The 23,886-nt window shown below is 45.4% G+C and overlaps 1 protein-coding gene across 3 annotated transcripts in view; it reads right to left on the bottom strand.

The window, feature by feature from the left end:
- Positions 1 to 23,886, bottom strand: part of PCDH19 (protocadherin 19) — a 133,571-nt gene that overhangs the window by 55,742 nt on the left and 53,943 nt on the right. For 2 of the 3 annotated variants that reach the window (XM_033138079.1, XM_033138078.1), the window contains 2 exons: positions 11,003 to 11,061; positions 3,086 to 3,258 (listed from right to left, as the gene is read on the bottom strand). In XM_033138079.1, coding sequence (XP_032993970.1) covers positions 3,086 to 3,258; positions 11,003 to 11,061 — 232 coding nt within the window. The remainder of the gene's footprint in view (positions 1 to 3,085; positions 3,259 to 11,002; positions 11,062 to 23,886) is intronic. The other variant, XM_033138080.1, reaches the window with a different exon arrangement.

Genomic DNA, 23,886 nt, shown 5'->3' with positions numbered 1-23,886 from the left:
ATCCCCCAACCCCATGAGAAACTCAAAATGGTTCAGGGAGCTTAATCTTGTTGACTGAAAGCTCTTCATTATAGTTTCAAGTAAAGACAGGAAATCACAAAAGGAGTGGCACTCCCACAGACAGGAAAGGCAAACTCACTGGTGATGGGGGGAGTTGTCTTTTTAAGGGAGTTAGCTGATCTAGGGTAGATATTTAACTCGTAAATGCACTCACATATCTGCTTCCCTCCATTTGATTCAAGAGGTGTTGTTTTTTAATGCTTAGGTTTTGTTTTATGTTTAAAAAGAAAAAGAAAAAAGATGACCAACTTCTAATTTCTGGGGAGAACTTCATCTTTTTGTAGACTCCTATTGTAGATGCTTTTTCTAATAAAATGGTGAAAGCCTATTTTCTAACAATCCCTGTTTTGTAAAAACCAGTGGTTTCCCCCAGTCTTCTAAATGTTGAATTCCGTGGAGTTAATTCTTACACGGAAATACTGAAGTACATAAACATTTTGAAACAGAAGGGAATTGCGTGTCCCTCACCCCTACTGTCAAAATGTATGTGCTCCACCGCACAAATTATGTGGGGTTGGAATGTGTATGTCTAGTGCCTGGGTTACAAATTGACTGCAGATCAGAACTGTTAAGGCATGTCTGAATGAGGTGGAAAGCAGGATCTTGGTACATATGAAGTTCAAGCTATGCAGAGTGCTAGAAAAAGAAAAATATGGAGATGGCATATTTTTTCACTCCTCATTCAAAACCTGAGACGTAGAATCCATTTCATAACTGGGATCCGCAACAAAAAGTTGCAGTGTGTAATGTTCCCAATTTAGCAAGCCACACCTTCTTTCAGGACACTATTCAATTCTCTACTCTACCCCCACTTCACCAGACATCCAATATTCTGTGGTCACTGAACATCGCTCACTCCTCAATGGGGTGGTTTTCTGTGGGGCACTCCTTAGATTCCTCCCACACACACATTTTTTGTACTTCTGCAAATCTGCTCTCATGCCAACGCTTCCTTCTTGTTTCTCACTACACCTGTTCTTGCTACATAGGTAAAGGTAAAGGTAAAGGACCCCTGACAGTTAAGTCCAGTCGCGAATGGCTCTGGGATTGCGGCGCTCATCTTGCTTTACTGGCCGAGGAAGCCAACATTTGTCCACAGACAGTTTTCCTGGGTCATGTGGGCAGCATGACTAAGCCACTTCTCACAAAACCAGAGCAGCGCACAGAAACATCTGGCTACATAGCCATCATAATTCTGCAGCTAAGTTTGCTGTTTCTGTATATTGGGGTGGGGAACTCAGGCTTAGGAACCAAACACAATTGTCCAGGTCACTCCATCCAGGACCCTACCAGACCACACTAGCACTTCCAAGGCCACACACCCTCTTTAGAGGCCACACCCCTTCACTGGCCCTGCTCCACACTTTGGGCCGTGTTAATCTCTTTTGCTTGCTTGGATGGAAGATGGAGAGGGGCATGTGCAAAGCACAATGCAATTTGCATATTCTTCTAAAACACATGTTTATAAATCACTTCCTCATCTTCTCTGAACCTCATCCAGCAAGATCTAAAGTTGCAACAGCCAAGGGAGGAAACCAGATTCAGAAAAGGTCCTGAGCTGAGCTGTATAACGCCTCTGCAGCAGGCAAAATTGATCACTTGGGACTTCCAGTTACGAGAAGAACATTTTGCAACAGGTCAAACCAACATCGTTTGTCAAGCGGCATGAAGAACAGTTTCAAAACATCATGTCAGGATGAGAAACAGATGCTTTACACTTCTAAAGCATCTCTTTTTATGAATGGATGTGCATTTTCAGTCTCTGACAGCGTTCTTGCTCATATAGACACAGTCTGGAAGAACTGGATCCCAGCCATCAATGCCTGAGGGACATCAAAGGAAAGGACAGAGAGGCCCCGAAGGACAAACAGAATACAGGCAAGCAGAGATTCATGCCAGAAACAGTCTCAGTGTCAGGATTCACACTCGGGGTGAATAAAAATAAAGAGGATAGTGCCTCTGAGCATGCACTGAGTACATCTCTCTCAGTCCTAGGTAAGAGGTGGAATGGTTTCCAGAGCAGATAGAACCTTTTTGAGAAACAAAGGACTCCTGGCAGCTAGGGTGACGATGTATCCTAGTTTGCGGGTGACAATTGTCTGTTTAATGAGTGGTCCAGTCCAAGTTCAGTTTAAAGTTAAGAAGGGAGAGTGGGAGGCAGGGGGGCCTTGACATTTCCCATTAACAGTCTGTAGGTCTGTTACTGTATTACCCACTGCAACAAAATGTGTTGTATTCCTATTTAAATTACAGCAGGTATGTCTAAATTTGCATCCAGGGATATAAATCAGCATATGCGCAAAACATTTGTTCCTTCCCCCCTCCCCACACACCTTTTTGTGATTTGTTGTTGTTGTTGTTGTTGTTGGGTTGTTGTTTTTTTGGTCATGCTTCTCCCAGCATGACTCCTCATGGATGCCACCACTGCCATAGTTGTAAATATGTGGTGAGTTTTTTAAAAGACATCACACATACTGCCCATAAATGTTTGTTAAGTAAACACAAATATCTCCTGGACCAGCAAGTTCATGCAGCATAGACGACTGAATGACAATTTTAGTTCATCACATTATTCTTAAGCTACAGGGTTAAATTACAAACAGGCCAGAATCTGCAGGCAGATGTGGGGTTGGTTAGCTTAATGATCTATAGTGATATTCAGAAGACTTCTTTCTCTAACAGCCCTTTCTCCTTTTGGTTTTGACTTACTCGATTTCATGTCTTCTATTTCACACCTCCTGGATGTCACTCTCTTCCCCCCAACCTACCTGCCAACAACCCTTGCTGCCTGTCACGAGCCTTTTCCGCAGGCCTTTCCCTTCCTTCCTTAGAACAGCACTGTTTTCATTAATGGTCACTTGCAAGCACCTTCTCCTTGAGCAGTCAGAATGTTCGCAAACATTCCATAGCAGCACCGCCAATGGGCTCAGGGCAAAGGGGAGGCAAAACAGCTTGGATCCTGTGTGCTCGATAAAATAAAATAGAAATCACAAGTAGCATTTGTAAAACAACTGACACAACAAACCTTGTTCAGGCACCTGAGACCCCATGGAGGTGACGCTGGTATTCAAAACATCGTTGACAGCTGTGTCACAGTACAGCCCGCGCTGGACATCATGCTCACTGTCTGTCTGGTCACTCTCCTCATGCCCGCTGTCCTTCAGGCTGTTCCCCTCCAGATCTTTGAATGTCGAACTGCTGGGTGGAAGAAAGAAGAGTGATTTACTCTGCAGAGCCGTGTCTGAAAACACAAAGCACCCCCATGGCACAGAGGGTGTCAAAAGCCTCAGGCAGGATCTGCAGCATTCCCACCACCCCGCAGGGAGCAAGGTAAACTTCCTCCACCAGGGTGTCACAAGGGGGCTATTTCCAGTACAAGAGAGCAGCCACTCCAACTCATTGATCCTGACGCTTGGCATTCAACAAGGCAGTCAGAACTGGAGGCAGCCCCCAAGGTGTGCAGAAAATTAGATGAGATTCTTGCTCTTATCCTCCTGCGAGCCTAAGCTGCGTCGTAGCTTGCAGAACAAAGTGAGGACAAGGAGGAAAGCTTGAGCAGATCACAGCCAAAGCTCCACTAGAGGCAATATTGGGGTGGGAGGGAAGGCACAGGAGCACCTTCTCTGTGAGAGCAGAGTAATCGGAAGAGACAAAGTACAACAACAATCCAACCTATTCAGCTCAGCACGAGATGTACATCTCTGAACTCCTGCAATGGCACAGAAATAGAGGTCTCCTGTGATTGCTAGTGAAGTGCAGCTGAACATTATGAGGTATGCTTAAGTAGAACTCCCGGGCTAGGTTACTAAATGCACAGGAAACACCTAACAGGACACGGCAGCTGAGCAAGGAACCCACGGAACAGATGCAATATTTAAATGTTCACATCCTTGTAAGACTATCTTTCGCAACAGGCAATTTGCAAGGAACATGGTGTTGCATGCACCTGCCATGGGCTTTGTGCTTGTGGCCTGAGAAATGCAAGTCAGGAATTCAACCAAAGGGCTGAGAAAGAAGAAACCAGCCAAAAACTCCTGTGTCAGGCATGCAGAGCTGCTGCAAGATGACTGGTTTCAGACCTGCTTTGCCTTACACACACACACACACCCCGCCGCCTCTCCTTTGCCACACTCTCCATTGCGGGGGATCCCATGTCTGATGGCATAAGAGGCCCAGTTAACCAATCAGCTGAGATTTTCCTGCTCTTCCCTCCCTCTCCCATCACCATGGCATCCAGCACTGTCACCTTATGGCTTCAGTCCCTGGTGCCATAAGAATATAAGGAAAGCCCCAAGACAGTGACAGAGCATCTGGTTTGCATGCTAGAAGGTCCCAGGTCCAAATCCTGGCATCTCCCAAGTAGGGCTGAGTAAGGCCCCTGTCTAAAACCCCTTGGATTGCTGCTGCCAGTCATTGTAAGCAATGCTGAACTCAATGGACTAATGCAATAATAATAAAACATCTGAAGGGCACCTGGTTGGGAAAGGCTGTTCTATAAGGACACTGCTTCAGGGGAACCACAGTCTTGCTGAATCAACTCATATTTCCATAAGTCTGGAGAGAGAGTCAGGAAATAATCTACTACAATTCACTGCTTTGAAGCTGGCAAAGCCAAAGTTTAACCCTCATAACTCCACAAGCGCACAGAGAATAAGGAACATCATTCCAAGGGGCTTGCACAGCTCCCAGTGACTCAAGCTAGGCAAAAGCCCAAGGATCTCCAGCTGAACAACCAGCATGGACAGGAAATGGCTTCTCAACCCCAAATACAGCAGACAGGGCACACGTAGGCAATTAGTAAGGAAGGATATGCAATCCTAGCCTTTCCAAGCCCTGCAGTACATATTGCATAGTGCTTCAATCTCTGCTAGTCCCTCCAAATGTTGTTGGGCTCCCAACTCCCATCATCCCCAGCCACCATGGTCAATGGTGAGGGCCAGCAACATCTGGAAGAGGAGCAGGTTCCCCACCCTTGATTTAACGTATAAATTTTAAATTATAAGACTTTGCAAGTCTCACCATACTCTCCTTTTAAAGTACTGAGATCAGAAGTTTAAGAGAAGAGTGGGGAGACTTGCAAAGCTGTCAAATTTGGCCTGCAAGGCTGATCCTGATAAAGATCTGGCCTGTGGATACAAAAGGTTCCTCACCTCTTAGCTTAAAAACCTGTCCCACCATCTTCTGAGGCAGTCTGCTCCATGACTGAACCACTCACACTGTCAATAATTTCTTCTTAAGGTTAAGTCAAAATCCTCTTTCCTGTTTGCTTTATATGTGGAAGCTACCTGAGAAGTACTCACCCATTCGTCTTACTACAACCACCATCCAATTTAAACTAAGGAACTCTAAATTTCAGTTCTCTAATAGAGATATGGGGGGAGGCTGTGGACATTTGGATGTTGTTGGACTCCAACTCCCATCACCTTCAGCCAACATGGCCGAAGGTGATCGGAGCTGCAGTTCAACTGCAGGACCGCAGGAAGCTGTTGTGGAAGTAGCCAAAATACAGTTTTGCTTTCTGGAAGTTTGGAATAAACCATGAAAACTAGAAGACCCTGTGTTGAATGCAGTTAGGCATTGGAAGCCAGTGAAACAGTTTCTTAGTAGGAACAACAAGACCCTTCCTGCAGGATGACTTAGGAGGGACAGAAGTTTTGAGTCTTGCCATTAAGAGAGATCAGGTATTGGTGAACACAACTGGCTCCTCAGTCAGCAACCATGCAAGTGTGATGTTCCCGACTGGTCAGCAGATTGCTAAATGTCTAACTGTCCTCCCCACATGGTCCCAGCTAACCAGTCACCAATCCTATGCTTGCATGATGGTGACTGAAATCCCCCCTGCCTCCAATGTCGCCTCCTGTCATATTGAAATAAGTTTGGGAATTCCCTTCCTAACCTGATCAAACAGGTTAGCAAAAAAACAAAAAAAACCAGCCATCAATTCTTCCTGGCAAATTTCTTTGCTGGCCACCATGACAACTGGGCCATGGAAATGGCTCACACTTCAAAGCCTTGGGGGAATTACGCATGCATCTGTTTGCAAAGACCTTTTCAGGTCTCCATGGAAACCAAGTGGACCACCAACCACGGGATGTTGTGCGGAACCAAGAACAGCATGCAGGAAAGAGGAGAGAGAAAAGCCTGGGCTGAGACACACTAAAACTGGAACACCTTCAAATGCAGCCTTTTAAAATAAAGACATCCCTGCAGAAGCCCTTTAAACCTAGGATTTAGCCAGCATGCACAGGAGGCAGGAGGCGAGGGAGAAATCAATTCAGAAAGACCAAACAGATTAATTAAAAAGTAAGGATTTTGAGATTCACACCACAAAGTTAAGGCAGCAATCACACTTCTCCAAACAGCGACGTTTTGCTGGATTAAAAACACACCGGAGGATTAATAGTTGACATTTCAGCTCTCTGATGAATACATCATGCTCATGACATTCATTAGGGCAAGACTTTCAGCAGCACCCCTTGGATGCAGTTCTTTTTTTCTTTTTTCCTCAGCTTTATCCCTTGACATATCAGGAATTCTCTACATCAAGCATATGGAGCCATCTCTGTCTGTTATTGCATTTATAGCCCACCTTTCCTCCAAGTTGCTCAAGGTGGGCTATACAGCTCTTCCCCTCTCTATATTATCCTAACACTACCCTATGAGGTAGGTTGGGCTAAGAGGTGGTGACTGGCCCAAGGCCATTTAGGCCCCACCAATCTGCAATATCATACCACTTTAAATAATCATGGTTTCCCCCAAAGCATCCTGGGACCCACAGATGGTTAAGGGTGCTGAGAGTTGTTAGGGTAGCCCCCACATTCCCCTCATAGACCTGCAATTCCCAGGGTTGCCTGTGAAGAATTGACTGCTAAACTGTTAAAACCACTCTGGGAATTTGACCAGATGTCAAAGAGAAAACCAACTACCAGACTTTTAGGAGACATATGAAAGCAGCCCTGTTTAGGGAAGCTTTTAATGTTTAATAGATTGTTGTATTTTAACGTTCTGTTGGAAGCCGCCCAGAGTGGCTGGGGAAACCCAGCCAGATGGGTGGGGTATAAATAATATATTATTATTATTATTATTATTATTATTATTATTATTATTATTATTATTATTATTCCTTGCTCCAGCAAAGGAATAATCACACCAGCAGCTTCAAGTGTTCCTTTGAAGGCACATTGGTAACCTGTCCCAGTTAGACATCACACATGACATCAGGTATGGGGCAGATGGGTATAATCTGTCAGGAATAGCCTGGTGGACCAAACTGGGATAGCTTCTGGGACAGAATTGGCCCACAGGCAAACAACATCAGAGAAACACCTAAGGATCCCTGCTTGCTAGCTTCAGCTGTAGAGCTACCCTGTGCTCTGTCCATGGTCCTGATGCCTTTCTCGCAGCTCTTGATTTCTGGCTCCCGAATTTCTGCTTAGTCTCACTTCCAGGGGGTAGGAAGCAGGGATGGAGGGAGGCAGGGAGAAAGAGCTGCATACACCAAATTCCATATAATCAAACATCTGGGCAATCTGTACTTTATATATACATTTGCCTTTTTAGCAGAAGCAAAGCCCATGATGCAAGAGGTCAACCTACAACACCAGACTCTCTTTTGTCCCTTTCCCAAAGCGTGGAAAGCTTTTTATGCAGTTAAATAATTCTTCCACCAAATCAGAGTAAACTACCACCAAACTGTCAGTTTAATTTAATGGTAGGTGCAAAGCAAAAGACATGAATAGATTTCTTCTACGGAAAGGACAAACTCCATATCGGACTGCAATGAACAATATGATGCAGGCCTCAATTTTCTCTACCACAGCAATTAGAAGATTGTGGTTGAATATCATGAGCAATGCAGACAAAAAAAATATTCATTTCCTTGTCTGAATGGAAGCTGTCTACATGACATGCTCATAATTGCTATACTCCTTATATCTCTTTTACAAAATGGGAGCTTTGGGGCAAGGGGATAATCAGATCCTCTGAAAGGATGTAACAAACTGCACAGGACCCATTGTGCAATCCGTCAAGTCCTCATGGGTGCACTGATTCAAGCAAGTTAATAGAATCATAGAGTTGGGAAAGGGACCAAAAGGTTCCTGAGTGGGTTTCCCCTCAACAATTCAATGCTTAAAATGGGAGTTGTAATTAAGGCTGCAGTGTTTAACCAATTGATCAATGGAAACAATCAATTTAAAAACAATTTTGATAGACTAAAAGCAGCTTCCAGTTAATTAGGCAGAATTTTTTTGTTACTATATTTAATGCAAGCATATCTATTGATCTATCAATCTATTGGTTGGTGTACCTATATAAGGCAAGCACACACACACACAGAGAGAGAGAGAGAGAGAGAGAGAGAGAGACAGAGAGAGAGAGAGAGACATGCATGCTTTGTGCATGGCTGGCATCAACACCAGGCAATTGCCAGGGCCCCAGCAGCACAGCAGAGTTCACCGATGCCTGCCATAGTTTACTTCATTAAAATGAGAATGCCCAGCCCAGTTTTCCGAGCAGCACCAGCCAGCTTGTTGTAGCTACCCTTTTAACTTCTCATGGATTTGGATCCATGAAGTCCTTTGGGGAGGGACCATAGCACAATGTTAGAGCAACTGCTTTGCATGCAAAAGGTCCCTGGTTCAATCTCCAGGTAGGACGGGGGGTGGGGAGACTCTGAAATCCTAGCAAGCTGCTGCTGGCAGCCAGTGTAGACAATACTGAAGTAGATGGACCTATAGTTTAAACTCAAAGCAAGGCAATTTCCTTTGTTCCAGAGAGCACTTTGCTCAGGAGCTGGCCCTGGTAAAAACAGCAGGTGGCAAGCACCATCTTCAAAAAGAAGAGCTTCTTTCCATGTGGGAAGCTACAAGAAATGCTCCTTCTAAGATTATGAGCAGGATCTAACTAACAAGCACTGCTAATGGAAGCTGGCATAAGGGCACCCACTAGTGCAGTGGGGCTTTTTTCTTTCACAAGCAAAGTCTGCACTATAGGGGCTTATACACACTTACCTTTGCTCCACATTTTCTAGGCATAGGTCTGGGCTTTCCAAGCCCAAATCCAAGCAGTGGGTATTTATGCCTCAGCACTTTTCCTGGGAAAACCTGTGTTTTACCACTGAATTGGAGCAAACATAAATTGGGTTTTCGCCGTTTTCTCTGAATCAGCAGTGAAATTGAGTTTTCACATCTTGCGACTGGCATTCGGAAGCATAACAACTGCAGAGCAATGGGTTCCCAAATCTTATGGTGATGCTAACCAAAGCAACAGCAGGGATCGGCCGCATATGAATGACCCCAATTCACAGAATTATATTTTAAAACTAAAAATGAAGTTAACATAGTGAAATTAGAGCTTGCATGGTATAGCAAGGAAGAGAAGGAAGAAAACATATAAAACACTGTTATCCTCCTGAACTGCCTTGATGTTCTCTGATCACATGGGTTACTAACATACCTTTGTTCACAAGCCACAAGGAATAGATTGGAATCCTTCCTTCCTGGTTTAGATTAACCACAGTTTAGCATGTCATCTGAATCCTAAACTGTGATCAATATTAACTGTGGTTTGTTTAAACAACCACAAAGCATGTTTTGAAGGTGGCTTGTTTCAAATAACCATAGATCAGGGGTGAGCAATGTGCTGCCCTCCATATGTTGCTGCATTACAACTCCCATCATCCCTGACCCCTAATGGGAGCTGGAGTCCACAAATCCTGGAGGACACCATGTTAGCTACCCCAAATTTACGTTAACAATACTTCTGATAACACTGTAGGCAAGCTGTGATTAATCTCAACTGGAAGCAAAACCTTCTAAACTCCTTCTTTTGGTCATGCTGGAGAAAGAGTGGGGATCACACAAACCTATGGGAGGAATTCAACATAGCACTGTGACAAAACTGCTTTTCAGCTCGAAGATTCCATTTGCTGTTCTGGATTCCCACTCCCCCCACAGGGGAGAAGAGGTGAGGGAACCCACTGCTGTAGAGAAAGTCCTTGCACAGCTTCCACTAACAGGACTAACTAAATGAACACCACACACCCCTGACCCCCGGCAAAGGGCTTGCTGATGCTTCTTATTAGCACACTAAGCAATCGTTTAGCAAAACATCCACGCCAGGCCAATAAGCTCTTGCTGGCAGAAACAGAATCAAAACCAAAACCAACTATTTACCAGTTTGATTCCTGTGCACATGACTTACGCCACAGGCACTGTAGCGAGGGTAAAGGTAGGGAGAATTAGAATGCATTTTTGTCTGCTGTGAAGTGCTTCTGAAATGTTAGTAATTATTGTCAACACGTTCACTGGGGACCAAATTCATTCCTGAGTTTATGCTTGGATGAAGCCAGGGCAAGGATAGATTTATTTTAATAAAGAGGGCGAGGGGAGGAAAGTATGGGGGATGGGAATGAACTGCAATACAAATGTGTGTATTTTTATTTGCAATTCAAACTTCAAGAGAGGAAAGAGTGGGGGGGGAGAAAGGATCCCAAGCTCAGATGCCTTACCCCCTCCCCAACAAGTTCCTTTTCTCTGCTGATATGCCAGGGAGCTCTCTTCATCCACATCTATCATTTTATTCTTGTGCATTGAAAGAGAACAAACTCTATGAATTATAAGTTGTCAGGGTAACAGGGTTCTGCCTAACTGTATGCTCACTTTCCTGTATGAATGAGGCACAGCTCATTGGAGAAGTGTGTGTGTGTGTGTAACTAAAGGCCAAAACAGTGAGAATTTAATGGGATGCAAATGCTGGGGTGTGTGTGTGTGAGTGAGTGAGTGAGTGTTTCAAATGAACAGATTTTGTATATACTAAGTGAGCAGAAAATAATGGGGGAAGTAAAGAGTTAGACAATGTGAATTTAGTTTAAAACTAAGCACTTCTCCCCACCCCACCCCCCACTGCCACCCCATAGAAAGCAAACAAACACCCTACATACCTTTTTATTAAATGAGCTCTGCTGTTCACATAGTTGGAATCAAAAGAGTAGTTTTCAGTCTGAAAGGAGAGGGGGGGGAGGGAAATAGAGATGGTTACATGCACAATCCATTGGCAGTTTGAAAGAGCCAGGCAAGCTGGGACAAAAGCCACAAGTTGGGGGCAAGGGTAGATTAATCAGCCCCACCTCAGTTCCTCACTTTTCCATCCTCATGATTCAGTTCTCCACATTCCTGCAGCAATTCGTGAATCCTCATGAAAATTCATCAGTATTTTAGTGCAAACTTCTCCTAGCAAACACATTATTTCTTTATGTAGTATTGCCGGGTGTACACACTTTTGCAAAGCCATTTCCCCAACAGAATCATATAATTTTAGAGTTGGAAGGGATTGTGAGTCACAACACCCCCACCGCGGAGTGCAGGAAACTTTTGCCCAACGTGGGGCTTGAACCCATGCCCCTAAGATTAAGAGTCTCATACTCTACTGAGTGAGCTATTTCAGCATTTTAAGTGTTATTTTCACTACCATAGGCACACTGTACCCTAAGAAACACATTTTCCTACACATTACTTGGCTTGAGAACTGCACTGCAAAAGTCAGAAAACTGCAAATTTTGAAGGATGGCTGGGTTCCAGTTCACATACTGTTAGGAAAACTTATTTAAATGTCAACTAAATCAAATTTCTACGCCATCCCTAAGTTGGTAGATAATGTGGATCTGAGCCACACCATCACCTCTCGCCAGCATGCAGGTGTGCCAGCACCTTCACATGAAACAGCTTACTGCACATAACTGCAAAGCTTTAAAAAAACACACCACTTGTAGTGGCATGCAAGAAAGCCAACCCGCACAGCAGTCTTGTGAAAGCGGATGCCATATATTTCATCAGAGCACATAATTTAAACGGCTGCCGCACAATGGGATGCTGGCCACGAGCTTTGAATGTTTAGCCTGGAGATTATTAAAAGGCAATATGATAGCCATCTTCAAATATTTGAAGGGCTGTCACACAGTTGATGGATGAAATTTAATTTTTTTTCTCTCTTCCAGAGCAGCAATCGCCAGCTTTTCCGGGGGCTCGGGGGCACATTTGGAATTTGGTAAGAGTGCTATGGGCATCACCCCTTTGGTTGCTTATCTCACACTCAGCCGCTGCAGACAGATAGAGAAGAGAAAGCCCATGCACACACACACCCACACACCAACACATGCACACATGCAGACACACACTTTGCTTTTGCAGGGGGTCCGGGTGAAAGCTGGATCCAGGAGAATTAAAACAGATCCTTTTGAATTTGCATGATTTTACACAAGGTGCAAAAAAGACTCACTATCGAATTAAAGCTTAACAGTGCAAGACTTCACGACAAAAATAAAATAAAATCACAGATCCAGTGCCTGCCAACCTCACAATAATACTAGTTTGTATCCATCTGCATCATACCCAAAGTAGAGACACACTGATATCAATGGACATAAGTTATACCCTTTCAAAATGGTCATAAAAGCTGGAACCTTGATTTTAGTTTTAATTCAACTTAAGAGATTCTCAGGATGTTTATATGCCAAATTGTGCAGAGTGCATGCAGACCTGCCAATAGATGACAAGAAAACCTCTGGATGGTAAAAGACAGATACAAGGACCTGCAAAGGTTGGATTACCGAGAGGGCTTGAATTACCTTCCTTTTACTGGCCCCTTGGTTGCTGTTTCTAGAAGGCTGCTGGGACCATGATCTGGCAAATCTGGTACCATGCACAGAGTAGTGAGTGCAATTACTACATACTTGAATTTACATCCCGTTCCCCCACCAATGAGCCCCAAGTAATGCACTTTACTCTGATCCCCAACAGCCCTGCAAGGTACGCCAGGCTGAGATAGAATAACTGATTCAGTGAGCTTCATGGCTGAGTCATGGGGATTCAAAGAAATCTTAACCCGGCATTTTCCAACTGGGTGGCCCTAAAAAGATGTCTTAGGACTATGCATCACATCCTCATGGACCATTGACAAGGTGACATTATCAATGCCCACTGACACAGGAGAGGCACTCCTTCTGGTATCCAGGGCTTCAAGGCAAGAACCAGCACCTTGAGTTGTACTTGGAAGCAAACACACAGTTCTTTAAGGCTTGGTATTGCTTTCTGTCTGTTCCTTCCTGGCTATACCAACTCTGGCAGCTGTGCTATGCATTAAATGAAGCTTCTGGGATATATTCTAGGGAGCCCCGTGTATACTGCATTACAACAATCCAAACAGGAGACAGACCACTGTGACCAGACCAGACCTGTCCAGGAATGGTAGGAGTTGGTAGGTTACCAGTTTTATTTTAAACAATGTCTCTAAAATAAAAATTTAAAAATGCTTTTTTTCCCCAACGTCTAAGCAATGAGCATGCATATTTTAGATCAGAAACTTATGCACTTGAGTGTCTTTTGGAACACTGCCTTTACAGAGCAGTCTGCAATGGCACAGACTAAATCAGAGGAGACCTAGAGTGCATAGAATTGCCATTGGTTTGAAATAGCCTCACTGAGCATATTTTTAAGTGTTCAGTTTTATTCTGCCAATTGCTGTTGCTTGTTATTAAAACATTTTTTTCTAAAATGTTTACAATTCTTTTTTGGAAAACTAGTTCCGTTATGGGGTTTTGAAAAAAAAAATTCAAAATGTCTGTAAGGCACTTTGGGCACCTTCTAAAAGAAAAGTGGGACACAAATAAATAATTGTGAGCCATATCTCGTGTGTGCGTGTGTGTGTGTGTTTTGACACCTCTTAACCAAATTTTGCAAGATGGTTCCTGAGACCGCGGAACAGGTTTTTGTCTACATCTGGATATGATTGGATGTCATTTTAAATCAAGATGGCAGACTGAACCTTTCAAACTGCACTGGTTTTAATCACTGATTTCAAAACTGCACTGATTGCTTGGTTTTAGGATTTCCAAGCAACACTGCTACTACACATATAAGCATTTTAAAAAAAAACACCTGACAATCACATCAGGAGGATTCAGGTTTAAGTGCAGGCATGCTAGTATTCTTGAACCCTTTCCTCTCTGGATGTTTTTCTACTCATAAAACTTTCCCTCCACCTGTTTCCCCCCCCCCCGGGGGGGGGGAGTTATGCAGCAGAGGAACTGAGAGTGGGAAATGACAGGTTTAGGGGTAAATAGTTGCTCCCTTCCCACTATTCCTCGATCAAACTTCCAGCCCCCAAGGCAACTTTAGGAGGGTGGTTTTACACCAATTCTATGCCAGAGAAGTTGTGGTGATGAGCAGCACTTGGGCCATCACAGGCCACTAGTTCTCCATCTGTTTTGCTTGTGAGACTACTATGCCACTACATTTAGCAGGCCCAGAGGTGAAGGGCAGGTGGCCCATCCTCGGGTCAGCAACTTGAAATCACAGGGCCATCAGCTTCCTTCAAATTGTGACCACTGAAACTAGGGGTTTCTACAATACCCAGAATTCTCTGGGAGGAGGGATTGATTGTTAAACAGCTCTGATTGCATGTTGAGGTCCCCAATCACCCCTCAGAATAACTCACACCACAGACAGTAATTTAGGTTTTGGTTTTTGGCATAATTTTGGCCACAACTTTATTAAAATACATAATATGTCAGTGGTTGCATAGGAATTGGTTTAGACTATCTGTCCCACTGGGGACAAAACTGACGACCGTCAGTAAAGGGAAAACACTTTGGGGAGAGAATAGGAGCCGGGGGTCAGACCCAACGACTCTCCCCAAATGCTCCCAGGAGCTCTTGCGTGGCCCTGGCCCCAAACTGGGGGATACAGACTAAAGCATGGCGAGCCCCTAGACTCCTTTAACAGAATTCCCTGCACAGTAGCAGCATTGGAGGGGCAGGCACAGGCAACCACTTCCCCTCCACCAACCAACATAATAACCAGTGCCTAACCGCCAACCTTACAAGTTGTGACTAATTGCTACGCAGTAGGCGAAAACCAGAAGGCACCAGCCAATCAGCCAACTGGAAAAATTCCTACCAGGCCCCTGCCCCAAAAGCAGATGACCCCATGACAGGCATAGCAAGGTCAACGCAGAGGCCTAATAAACAAGAGTGGGGGGAAGGGCGGGTGATCCATTGCACGCAGCAAAGAGTAATATCACAAGGCGTGCCAAGCATTTTAAACCCACTGGGCTGTCCATCAACACATTGCAACATAAAAATCTCCCCAACAACACCAAGGACCCAATCGTAGCTGTGGCCATCTGTATGCTCCCGCCCAACTCTGGAGGGGTGACTTGCTGGCCCCCACCGCAACACGTGCTCTCCATGAAGGAGAACACGCTTAAGCATAGCTTCTGATGGGAACAGGAGTCTCCTAACAACTCTCAGCAAGACAAGAGTTCCCAAGATTATTTGGGAGAAGCCATGCTTGTTTGAGGTGGTATGATACAGCTTTAATCATATAGTACAGATGGGCTCTGAGAATGTGGGGGTTCCACACAATGTCCTGTACATGCAGCTTTCCTCTTGCAGTGTCATTTAACATTGTGTATTTTCCCTGCCCCATTCAAAAAATTCCATTGTTTCCACTTCTCGTGCAACAGGTATGAAGAGGGGAACAAAAGGAAATAGAAAAGCTTTAGTGTCACAGTCTATTAGGTAATGGAAATCGCTCCCAAGGGAAAGCAACAGCCATTCTGCATCGCTTGGCAAAATAGAGCTGGACAAAGTGCTAAGGAATATTCAGCACCAAACGACATGTGTTGGCTAAGGAGATTTGACAGCTGCTCCGACTCAAAATCTGTAGTTTTATTAGTAATAAGATCTCTTCCATATTTCACAATCCCACCACTCCAGTCTGGTGTAAAGAAAGTCATGTCTCTTTTATCTTATATGGCTGCTGCCTGTCTATGGGCTACTAGGATGTCAAGGAATGTTCACAAATATTTAAACCGCTCAGGGTGAAGGGACCCATAGCATGATGTGACCAAACAGTTCAGCATACAGAAAAAAGAAGCAGAGAAAACACAGGGCCCATAGGTGGCAGGAACAGAGAAGCAGAGTGAGTCTGAGAGAAAGGGAGGAAGGCAGGGTAGAAAAAAACTGGAAAAAAAACTCACAAAGTCTAAAGAGAGTGAATGCTGTGTAGCCAAGACAGAGAGAGAATAGGAAATACCTTGGAAGTTGGGGGAGCAGGTTTGGGAGCTGAGCCTAGAGAGAGCTGACTGTTTAGTCATGGGAGAAGCTATATGTAGTATTGATGCCCCAGTTCCTGGTCATTCGTCACTCTGCTCAGATTACACATACAGAGTAACAAGCACTGATTTCCTGAGATTTCCCCAAGCAAACCTACAGGCCTAGCTTCTACTTCTCATTTAAAAAAAAATGAAAGGTAATGCTTCTACCGAATTGTGTACACACACACACACCAAGCATCGTGGATTCCAAGCAGTGAAGACAGTGCCTGGCCAAGACTCTCATATGAATGTGCATTGCGTGTCTTCTCTTATCTGGCCCGATTCGCCTTTACACAGCCCAGGGTTATTACAGCACTGGACTTCACAGAACTCATCCCAATCACCAGCCACACAGCTGCAGGTGGCATGGTAGGGTGGTGACCCTCATGTGGCCTCCCGTTGGACCCACCGTTGCTGCTTACCAGGAAGTAGGGAGTCCTGGCAGTGCTGAAGTTGGCATGCTGCAAACGCACTGGTGGAGTCAACCAGAGCTCCTGCTGGTACATTTGCACCACACTGACCTTGCTGCCCCTTCACCTCCCTGCTCTACCTCCTGGTTAAGCAGCGGTGGCACAACCAACCAGAGGTCACCACTGCCCACTATTGCAGCCAGGGGTGGAAAAACTCCAACTGGCCAATTAGGTCCTGAAGTGGTTCTAATTAGGCCTGTGAGGCCTTTCCCCCAAAATCACGCCAATCTGCCCAACATCTGATGCCATATGTGACATGAGGTATGGGACCGGCTGGGTTGGGTGCAGTAGGAAGTTCCCCATCAGAAATCCCCTAGTACAGCCAGTAGTGCTGCTTTCAGTGCCTATCAACTGATGTGCATGGAGGGCACACCTTTGAAAGAGCTCCTCTTCAAGTGGTGGTTAGCTGATGGTCACTGAGATGGGCAACATCTGTCTGCAAATGGGACTCAAGGCAACTCCCATTAGCTGATAGGTGCTGAGAAGGAGCTCCTTTGATGACCCGATGTCATAATGTTACAAAGCTGGCCCGCAAATGAGATGGTGGGGAGGGGGAGGTAGAAGGTAGGAATGCAGCCTGCTGGCTGGATGCAGTCCTGCACCCCTGCTTTACACCCTCAGATGCTCCCCTTTCTCCAAGAGCTCCTTTTTAATCTTTCCCTGTGGCAATTACAAAGAAAGCCTAAAAAAGAAAAAGAAAAGAGAGAGGGAGAGATAAACATATGCAACTTTAATGGTGCAATAAATAAGGGACGAGGGCTGCGTCTCCTGCTAGAACAATCACAGCGGCAGGACGTGCAAGATTGGAACCGCAGAGGGTGTGCCAGTAGAGGCTACGCTTCGGTTCCAAGATAATAAAGCTTAAAGGCGTGCTGGCTAACTGTGACCTTTTTCAAAAATACAAACACAATATCTAATTTAAGAAAAACAGGCACCTCCCAGGGAGAAACATGTTATCTGGAGAAAGCTTGGGGGGGAGTCGGCCTTACAGACAGCACGGCTCAGTTATTGTGTCCGCTTTGTAATTACTGCTGTACAGTCAAGCTGCAGATTTAGTGCACAAAACACTCAGTCCCTGAGATTCTTTCCTCCTTGTTCCTGCAAAGATGACTTTGAATATCAAAGCGCCCGGGGTCTCAGCAGGAAAAACACATGCACACTTTTTTGTTAAATTACACGGCCTCCAATTTCTGACACGGGGTTGTCGGGAGCGTAGCCAAGCAGGCTGGGATGACGCTTTCGCCACGGCTGTGCCGACATGAGGAAGAGAGCACAGAATGACATGCTTGGCAGCAAACACAGCATTCTGAACTGCATGCCTGCTGCCAATCTGCAAAACTGGAGGAGGGGGGATTTGCTGGGGAAAGCAGCAAGTGGGAGGGGTGCTTAACCCTCCTCCCACCCGCTGCTTTTTTCCTTTACAGCACTCCCTTCTCAGCTGTCTTCACCCCAAGTAGGGAAGTTCTGAAACAGATCTGCCTGCCTAGGGAGGGAAATGCGGCAAAGGAAGATGTTCCAGAGGAAAGGTAGGAGGGGAGAATGTTAACACATAATTAAATCCATGTTTAGAGTCTACATGAGTACCTCCGAGTACCACTCGCTCAGGAACAACAATGTCCTGCTCTGCAGTATGACAAGGCTCAACCAGGGTGTAGGTGCAGTTCAGGTAGGATGCAGGACTGGGCTCTGGGGAACAAAGCATTCTGGAGCTTCACCAGGTGGCACCTAGTTGTTAGCACCACCTGTGCTACAAGCTGCTCCTCTCCTTAAGGGGTCCATCCTGCTCTATTGCAACTGAGTGGGGATAGCCTCAGGTTTTCCAGGGTCTTCTACCTTTAAGTCCAAGGATGGCAGTGCCATATCCTCAGGTTCTTGTGCTGGCAGCACCCCTGTGACTGACCCGGTGTGACCTTTCCCTTCAGGTTCAGAGTCCTTGCCCACCCCCTTAGCCTGATGAACAAGGCTCTCGCTCCTGGTCCCTGGCAAACAACAGGAAATATATTTTGCATTACATGTTCTGCTTTTGGGTTACCCAGAGGCATCCAGTTGACCCCTGTGGGAAACAGCATGCCCACTACTTTGACCCAGCCTTTGCAGCTTTCCCCTGTCCACCACCACCCCACTTCCCCTGCTGTACAATGTACTTCAGATGTTAAAACTAAAGCACCAAAACCCTAACTCTGACGGTTTTCCAGTATGGCTGTGGCTCAAACTATGCAACCATTATGAAACCAGGAGGAGATGAGAGCTGACCATATGAGGTTTGTACACAATGGCTGGATAATGGATCACACATGTGCCTAGGTCTTGCTTTTTCATGGGCACAACCACATTTTGACCTGCTGGCCCAACCACCTAGAGCAGTGGTACAACAAACAACCTGGGGAAAGGAAACGGGATGTTGATTAGCTCCACATATTCATCTGGGAGAAAAAGAATCAAAATGACATGCCCTCAGTCCACGTTTCACTGCTTCAAAATGGCAATGGTAACCAATTCACATCACCCTATGCATGTTGCTGGATGTGGGGGTCTGTTTGCCTACCAAAATAAAAATACGAATCACTAACTTATTGGAAAATAAATATCCCCAGCTATATCTTGACCTGCTCTCTAATGCATTGTTCCTACTGAGGTAATAAAGCAGTGTGTGGGCTAGACCGCATAAGACTGTGTGTGAATGAATGCTCCTCTAAATAATAATAATAATAATAATAATAATAATAATAATAATATGCACAGAGAAAACCAGCATGTCAAGATGAGCCTTTTCCCTGACTTGCTATTCATCTATTTGCAAGACGGATCTATTGATTGGGGGATCTATTTTTTGTTCCCTGCACAAAAAAGCAATCAATCATTTGAAAGCAATCTGGGATCAAAAGGAATGGCAAGCTTCATGCTCCAAGTTCATGTGAATTCACCCCCAGGTTCGGCTCAGCCATTAGGAAGAGTGGGGCAGCTTCCTCAGGTGCCACGTGCTGTTTGGCAAGGAGAAGCAGTGAGGTGTTGGATGGCACAGCTGACCCCCTTCTGCTAGCTGCTCTGTTGCCAGTTTTGAAGTTAAGATTCAACTGTCAGTCCAGCTGGCCTCTGTGCATGGATGGAGAGGGCATCATCTTCTCCTTTGCCTCAGGCAGTGAAAGGTCTTAGGATGGCCCCGATCGACCTCAGTTTGCTCCTGCATTTTTCCACGAACGTTTATGAACATGGAAGGCAGTAGAAAAAGGAACCATTTAAGCGCAAGGTCGACATCTCTGCTTATAAATCCCTGTGGGTCTTTCCCTCCAACCCAGCTGGCTATCCATGCTTCTTCAGAATCCACTGTGGTGTTTTCATCCACCCAACAGCCCCGTTTAAGAGGGCTCCTGAAAAGCAGACGGCTTTGTTTTAAAATAAATAAATGAATAAAGGGGAGAAAAGGGTAGACATATAGTCCGTAAACAGGCTGTGAAAAAGGAAGTACGCTGTGGAGGAGAGGATGAACTGCAGTGAGGGTTTTTATGCCCCTGCTCCTCTTGTGGGATTCTATTGAATGATCTCGTGCTGTCAGATGGAGAGCTGGCTCCGAAGAAAGCTGGCCTCATCTCCACCTCCCCATGCCAGCTGCTAATGCCCAGACCATTCTGCTCCCACCTGCGCAAAACCGCTCTGAGTGCCAGCTCTGCACGCATGTGTTGAGCATGTGTGCCTATATCTGTCCCATGGGGTGGGGTGTGCGGAAGGGACAGGGAAGAGGTCCAGAGCTGTTCTCTCTCTCGCTTTCTCTCTCTCTCTCTCTCCTTCTCTCTCTCTCTCTCTCTCTGTGTGTGTGTGTGTGCCTGGAGTTAAAGAATGAGCAGATGGGAAGCTTCCTGCTAGACGGGAGAAAATGTGACATGCCCAGCAAGGGCTATAAATAAAGGCCACAATCTTGGGAGGGAGGCAGGGAGACGCAGAAACATAAAAAGCAACAGCATTCACATGATCAAAGGCTAATGGCCTTATGTACTTTTAAAAATGTACTTTTAATGCACTTCCTTTTTACATACTTCCTTTTTGTTTTTATATGTGCAATTGTAGCTCAGCTGTCGAGCATCTGCTCTGATTGCAGAAGGTCCCAGGTTCAATCGGGGACATCTCCAGGTAGGTCTGGGAATATCCCCTGCCTGAAGAGCTGCTGCCAGTCAGTGTAGACTTGTGTAGACAAGTCAGTGTAGTAGACACTACTGAGAGTGATGGACCAAGAGTCTGATTCAATATATAGTAAGGCTATGACCCTATGTATATATACAGTTGTTCTATGTATATATCCTGAAATTGCTCCAAGGTGATTCATAGGAAGCAATTCTTAACTGAAAGTAATAATAACAATATTGATGGATTTCAGAAGGGACTAACTGGGAGGATGAGACTTATTTCTGCACTCCCCAGACCCCCTTTTTTAAAAAATGGGGGGGGATATAGATCCCCCCCAAAAAATCACAAAATTGCCATCCAACCCCAGTGAACAGGAATGCACATTTATATCCACATGAAGTGTGTGTGTGTGTGTGTGTGTGTGTGTGAGAGAGAGAGAGAGAGAGAGAGAGAGAGAGAGAGAGAAACTAAGCTTGGCCCCATCACTCCTCTAGACATATAATTATTACCTATCAACTCTGCAAATTCTTATCAAAAAGAAACCAAAATCTAATATTAATATGAATGCAATCTTTTATGAAAGTGCAGCATTGTGTGTAATGATTGTGTAGATCCCACTTATTTAATAATAAAAGACCATCATTCCTTCAAGAAAATTGTCCTTTTATTTCCTTCCTACTGTATTTAACCCAGACCTGTTGATTTGAGTTTATCCCGTCATTATGAAGCCTCCCATAATGTTTGGATCCAATCATCTATTCTATAGCATGTCATTTAGGCACAGGACTCCGTGTCCACCATTACCTCCCTGCAAGAAAGACTGTATTCAACGAAGTCATGGAAAGATATCAGTTCTGCTTCTCTCCAGAATAAAAGATCACATAAATACAGTAGCCATGATTTTGTTGCCGGTATGCAAGAAAGACTAAGTAAGTGTAGCATGCTAACAAGCAATAGCATCAAAACTATCCAGATCGACCTCTCCACTACACATGCATACCTATCCTCAATCTGCAGCACCAGACTTAGCATTAATTTTGCTAAAGGATTCAAGTCCCACCTTCTTTCTCTTTCTAGACCTCTTTCACTTTTCTCCAACAATGTGTGCTTGTAGAACACAATAGCCAACCAGATGCCTCTGGTAACCACATCCTTCTCACTGGCTATTGCGTGTCAAGGTCCCCAAACCACCCCCCAAATAAATTCACACTTCAGACAGAAATTTTGGTTTGGTTTTTGGCATAATTTTGGCCACAACTTTATTAAAATACAAATAATGTGAGTGGTTGCTTAGGCATTGGTTAAGACTATCTGTCCCACTGGGGACAGAACTGACGACCATCAGTAAGGGGAAAACACTCTGGGGAGAGAAAGGGAGCCGGGTGGGTCTGACCCTCCCCTCTCCCCACAGGCTCCCAGGGGCTCTTGCGAGGCCCTGGCCCCCGACCGGGAGATACAAAAGCATGTCGAGCCCCTGGATTCCTTTAACGGAATTCCCCACACACCAGCATCAATTGGAGGGGAAGACACAGTCAATCATAACCCCTCCTGCAACCAACACAATAACCAAAGCCTAACTGCCAACCTTACAAGTTGTGACTAACTGCTATGCAGTAGGCGAAAACCAGATGGCACCAGCCAATCAGCCAAATGGAAAAATTCCTACCAGGCCCCTGCCCCAACAGCAGACGACCCCATGACAGGCACAGCAAGGTCTAAAATAGGGAGGGAGGGCGGGAGATCCGAAGCACGCAGCCAAAGAGGAAATTCACGCTGTGTGCTAACCATTATATAGACACTGGGCTGTCCATCACGAAATAGCAACATAGAATTCTCCCCAAGATACACCCTGGGTCCAACCCAGCTGTGGCCATCCAAACCATCTCGCCCAGCAACCAAGGGGTAGTTTGCCGGCCCCCACCGCAACACGTGCTCTCCGTGAAGGAGAACCCACTTTCCCAGCAACAGGCATTTAGAGGCATACTGTGTCCAATACTGGGCTAGAACGAAGCTGTTGTGGCTACTAGTCAATGATAGCCTTCATTGCTGCATTTTGTAGTGAGCCTGCCGACCCCTGGCTCATGGCTTCTAGTACTTCCCCACCAATGGGCACAATGAGCTGTGCATGTACACAATTGTACACACCAACAGGGAACCGTGGTTCCTGATGGGGTACAATGCTGGCCCAGTGTAAGCATGCTGGCAGACTTGCTAGGGCCCAAGCACCCTTGCAGGGCCACCTAGACTAATAATGCCCTGCCTGGCACTCACAGGCACACCAATACCCATGTCCCCTACCACTTAGGCCCCCTGGCAGCAGCACTGCTCTACTTCCTCTTGTGCGCTTGTTCACTCACAAGCATATTCAGAGGTGCCAGTGCTGCAAGCAGGTCAAGAGATAAACATTACGGTGCTACCGCTTCTGCCCCATAAGCCTGCAAGTGAGGGGGAGGCTGGGTGGCTGCCCCTTAAACCTTTGCAAGTACAGCAGAGCACAGAGTTGAAGGAGAACTGCTGTAGAGGACCCCAAGAAGCAACAGGCATAGGGGGAAATTCCTAGTGGCAAACTGGCCAGGGCCCCCCAGATTTTGGAGTTGGGTCAGACCAAGCTTGGATGTTGCAGGGGCAACAGTCACACGGCGGTCAGTGGAAGTAGAGCCATTGCAGCCCCCCTCACCTGTGTGCATTGCTTGATTGTATAGAAGGAGAATGGGGAAAGAGCTTCTCTCTCTTGCACACACACACACACTTTGTCCTCATTCTCTTATCTTTCTCAAGTGTTATCTAAATGGCAGGCCTTCAAGTTTAACAGTTATGCATTCACCCTGGGAAATGTAGCTTTTGATAAGAAAGACATCTCTAACACAGATTTTATTTTCTTATCACTCACACTAAACTACAAATCTCAGGCTTTGGGGCCCAATCATGATAGTTAACACTGTTGGTGGCAAGGAGATACACACAAAGGAGACTTTTTGGATGTAAAGATCCAGGTTTGTGGGCAAATACTCTTTGGTGAGAGACCCCATCTGAGATTTTTGAACTCACAAAACATGCAGGAAATACACTGTCAGACCTTTAA

This window comes from Lacerta agilis, chromosome Z, assembly GCF_009819535.1.
Source record: "Lacerta agilis isolate rLacAgi1 chromosome Z, rLacAgi1.pri, whole genome shotgun sequence".
NCBI classification, from domain to species: domain Eukaryota; kingdom Metazoa; phylum Chordata; class Lepidosauria; order Squamata; family Lacertidae; genus Lacerta; species Lacerta agilis.
This window is presented reverse-complemented; position numbering and strand designations above follow the sequence as displayed.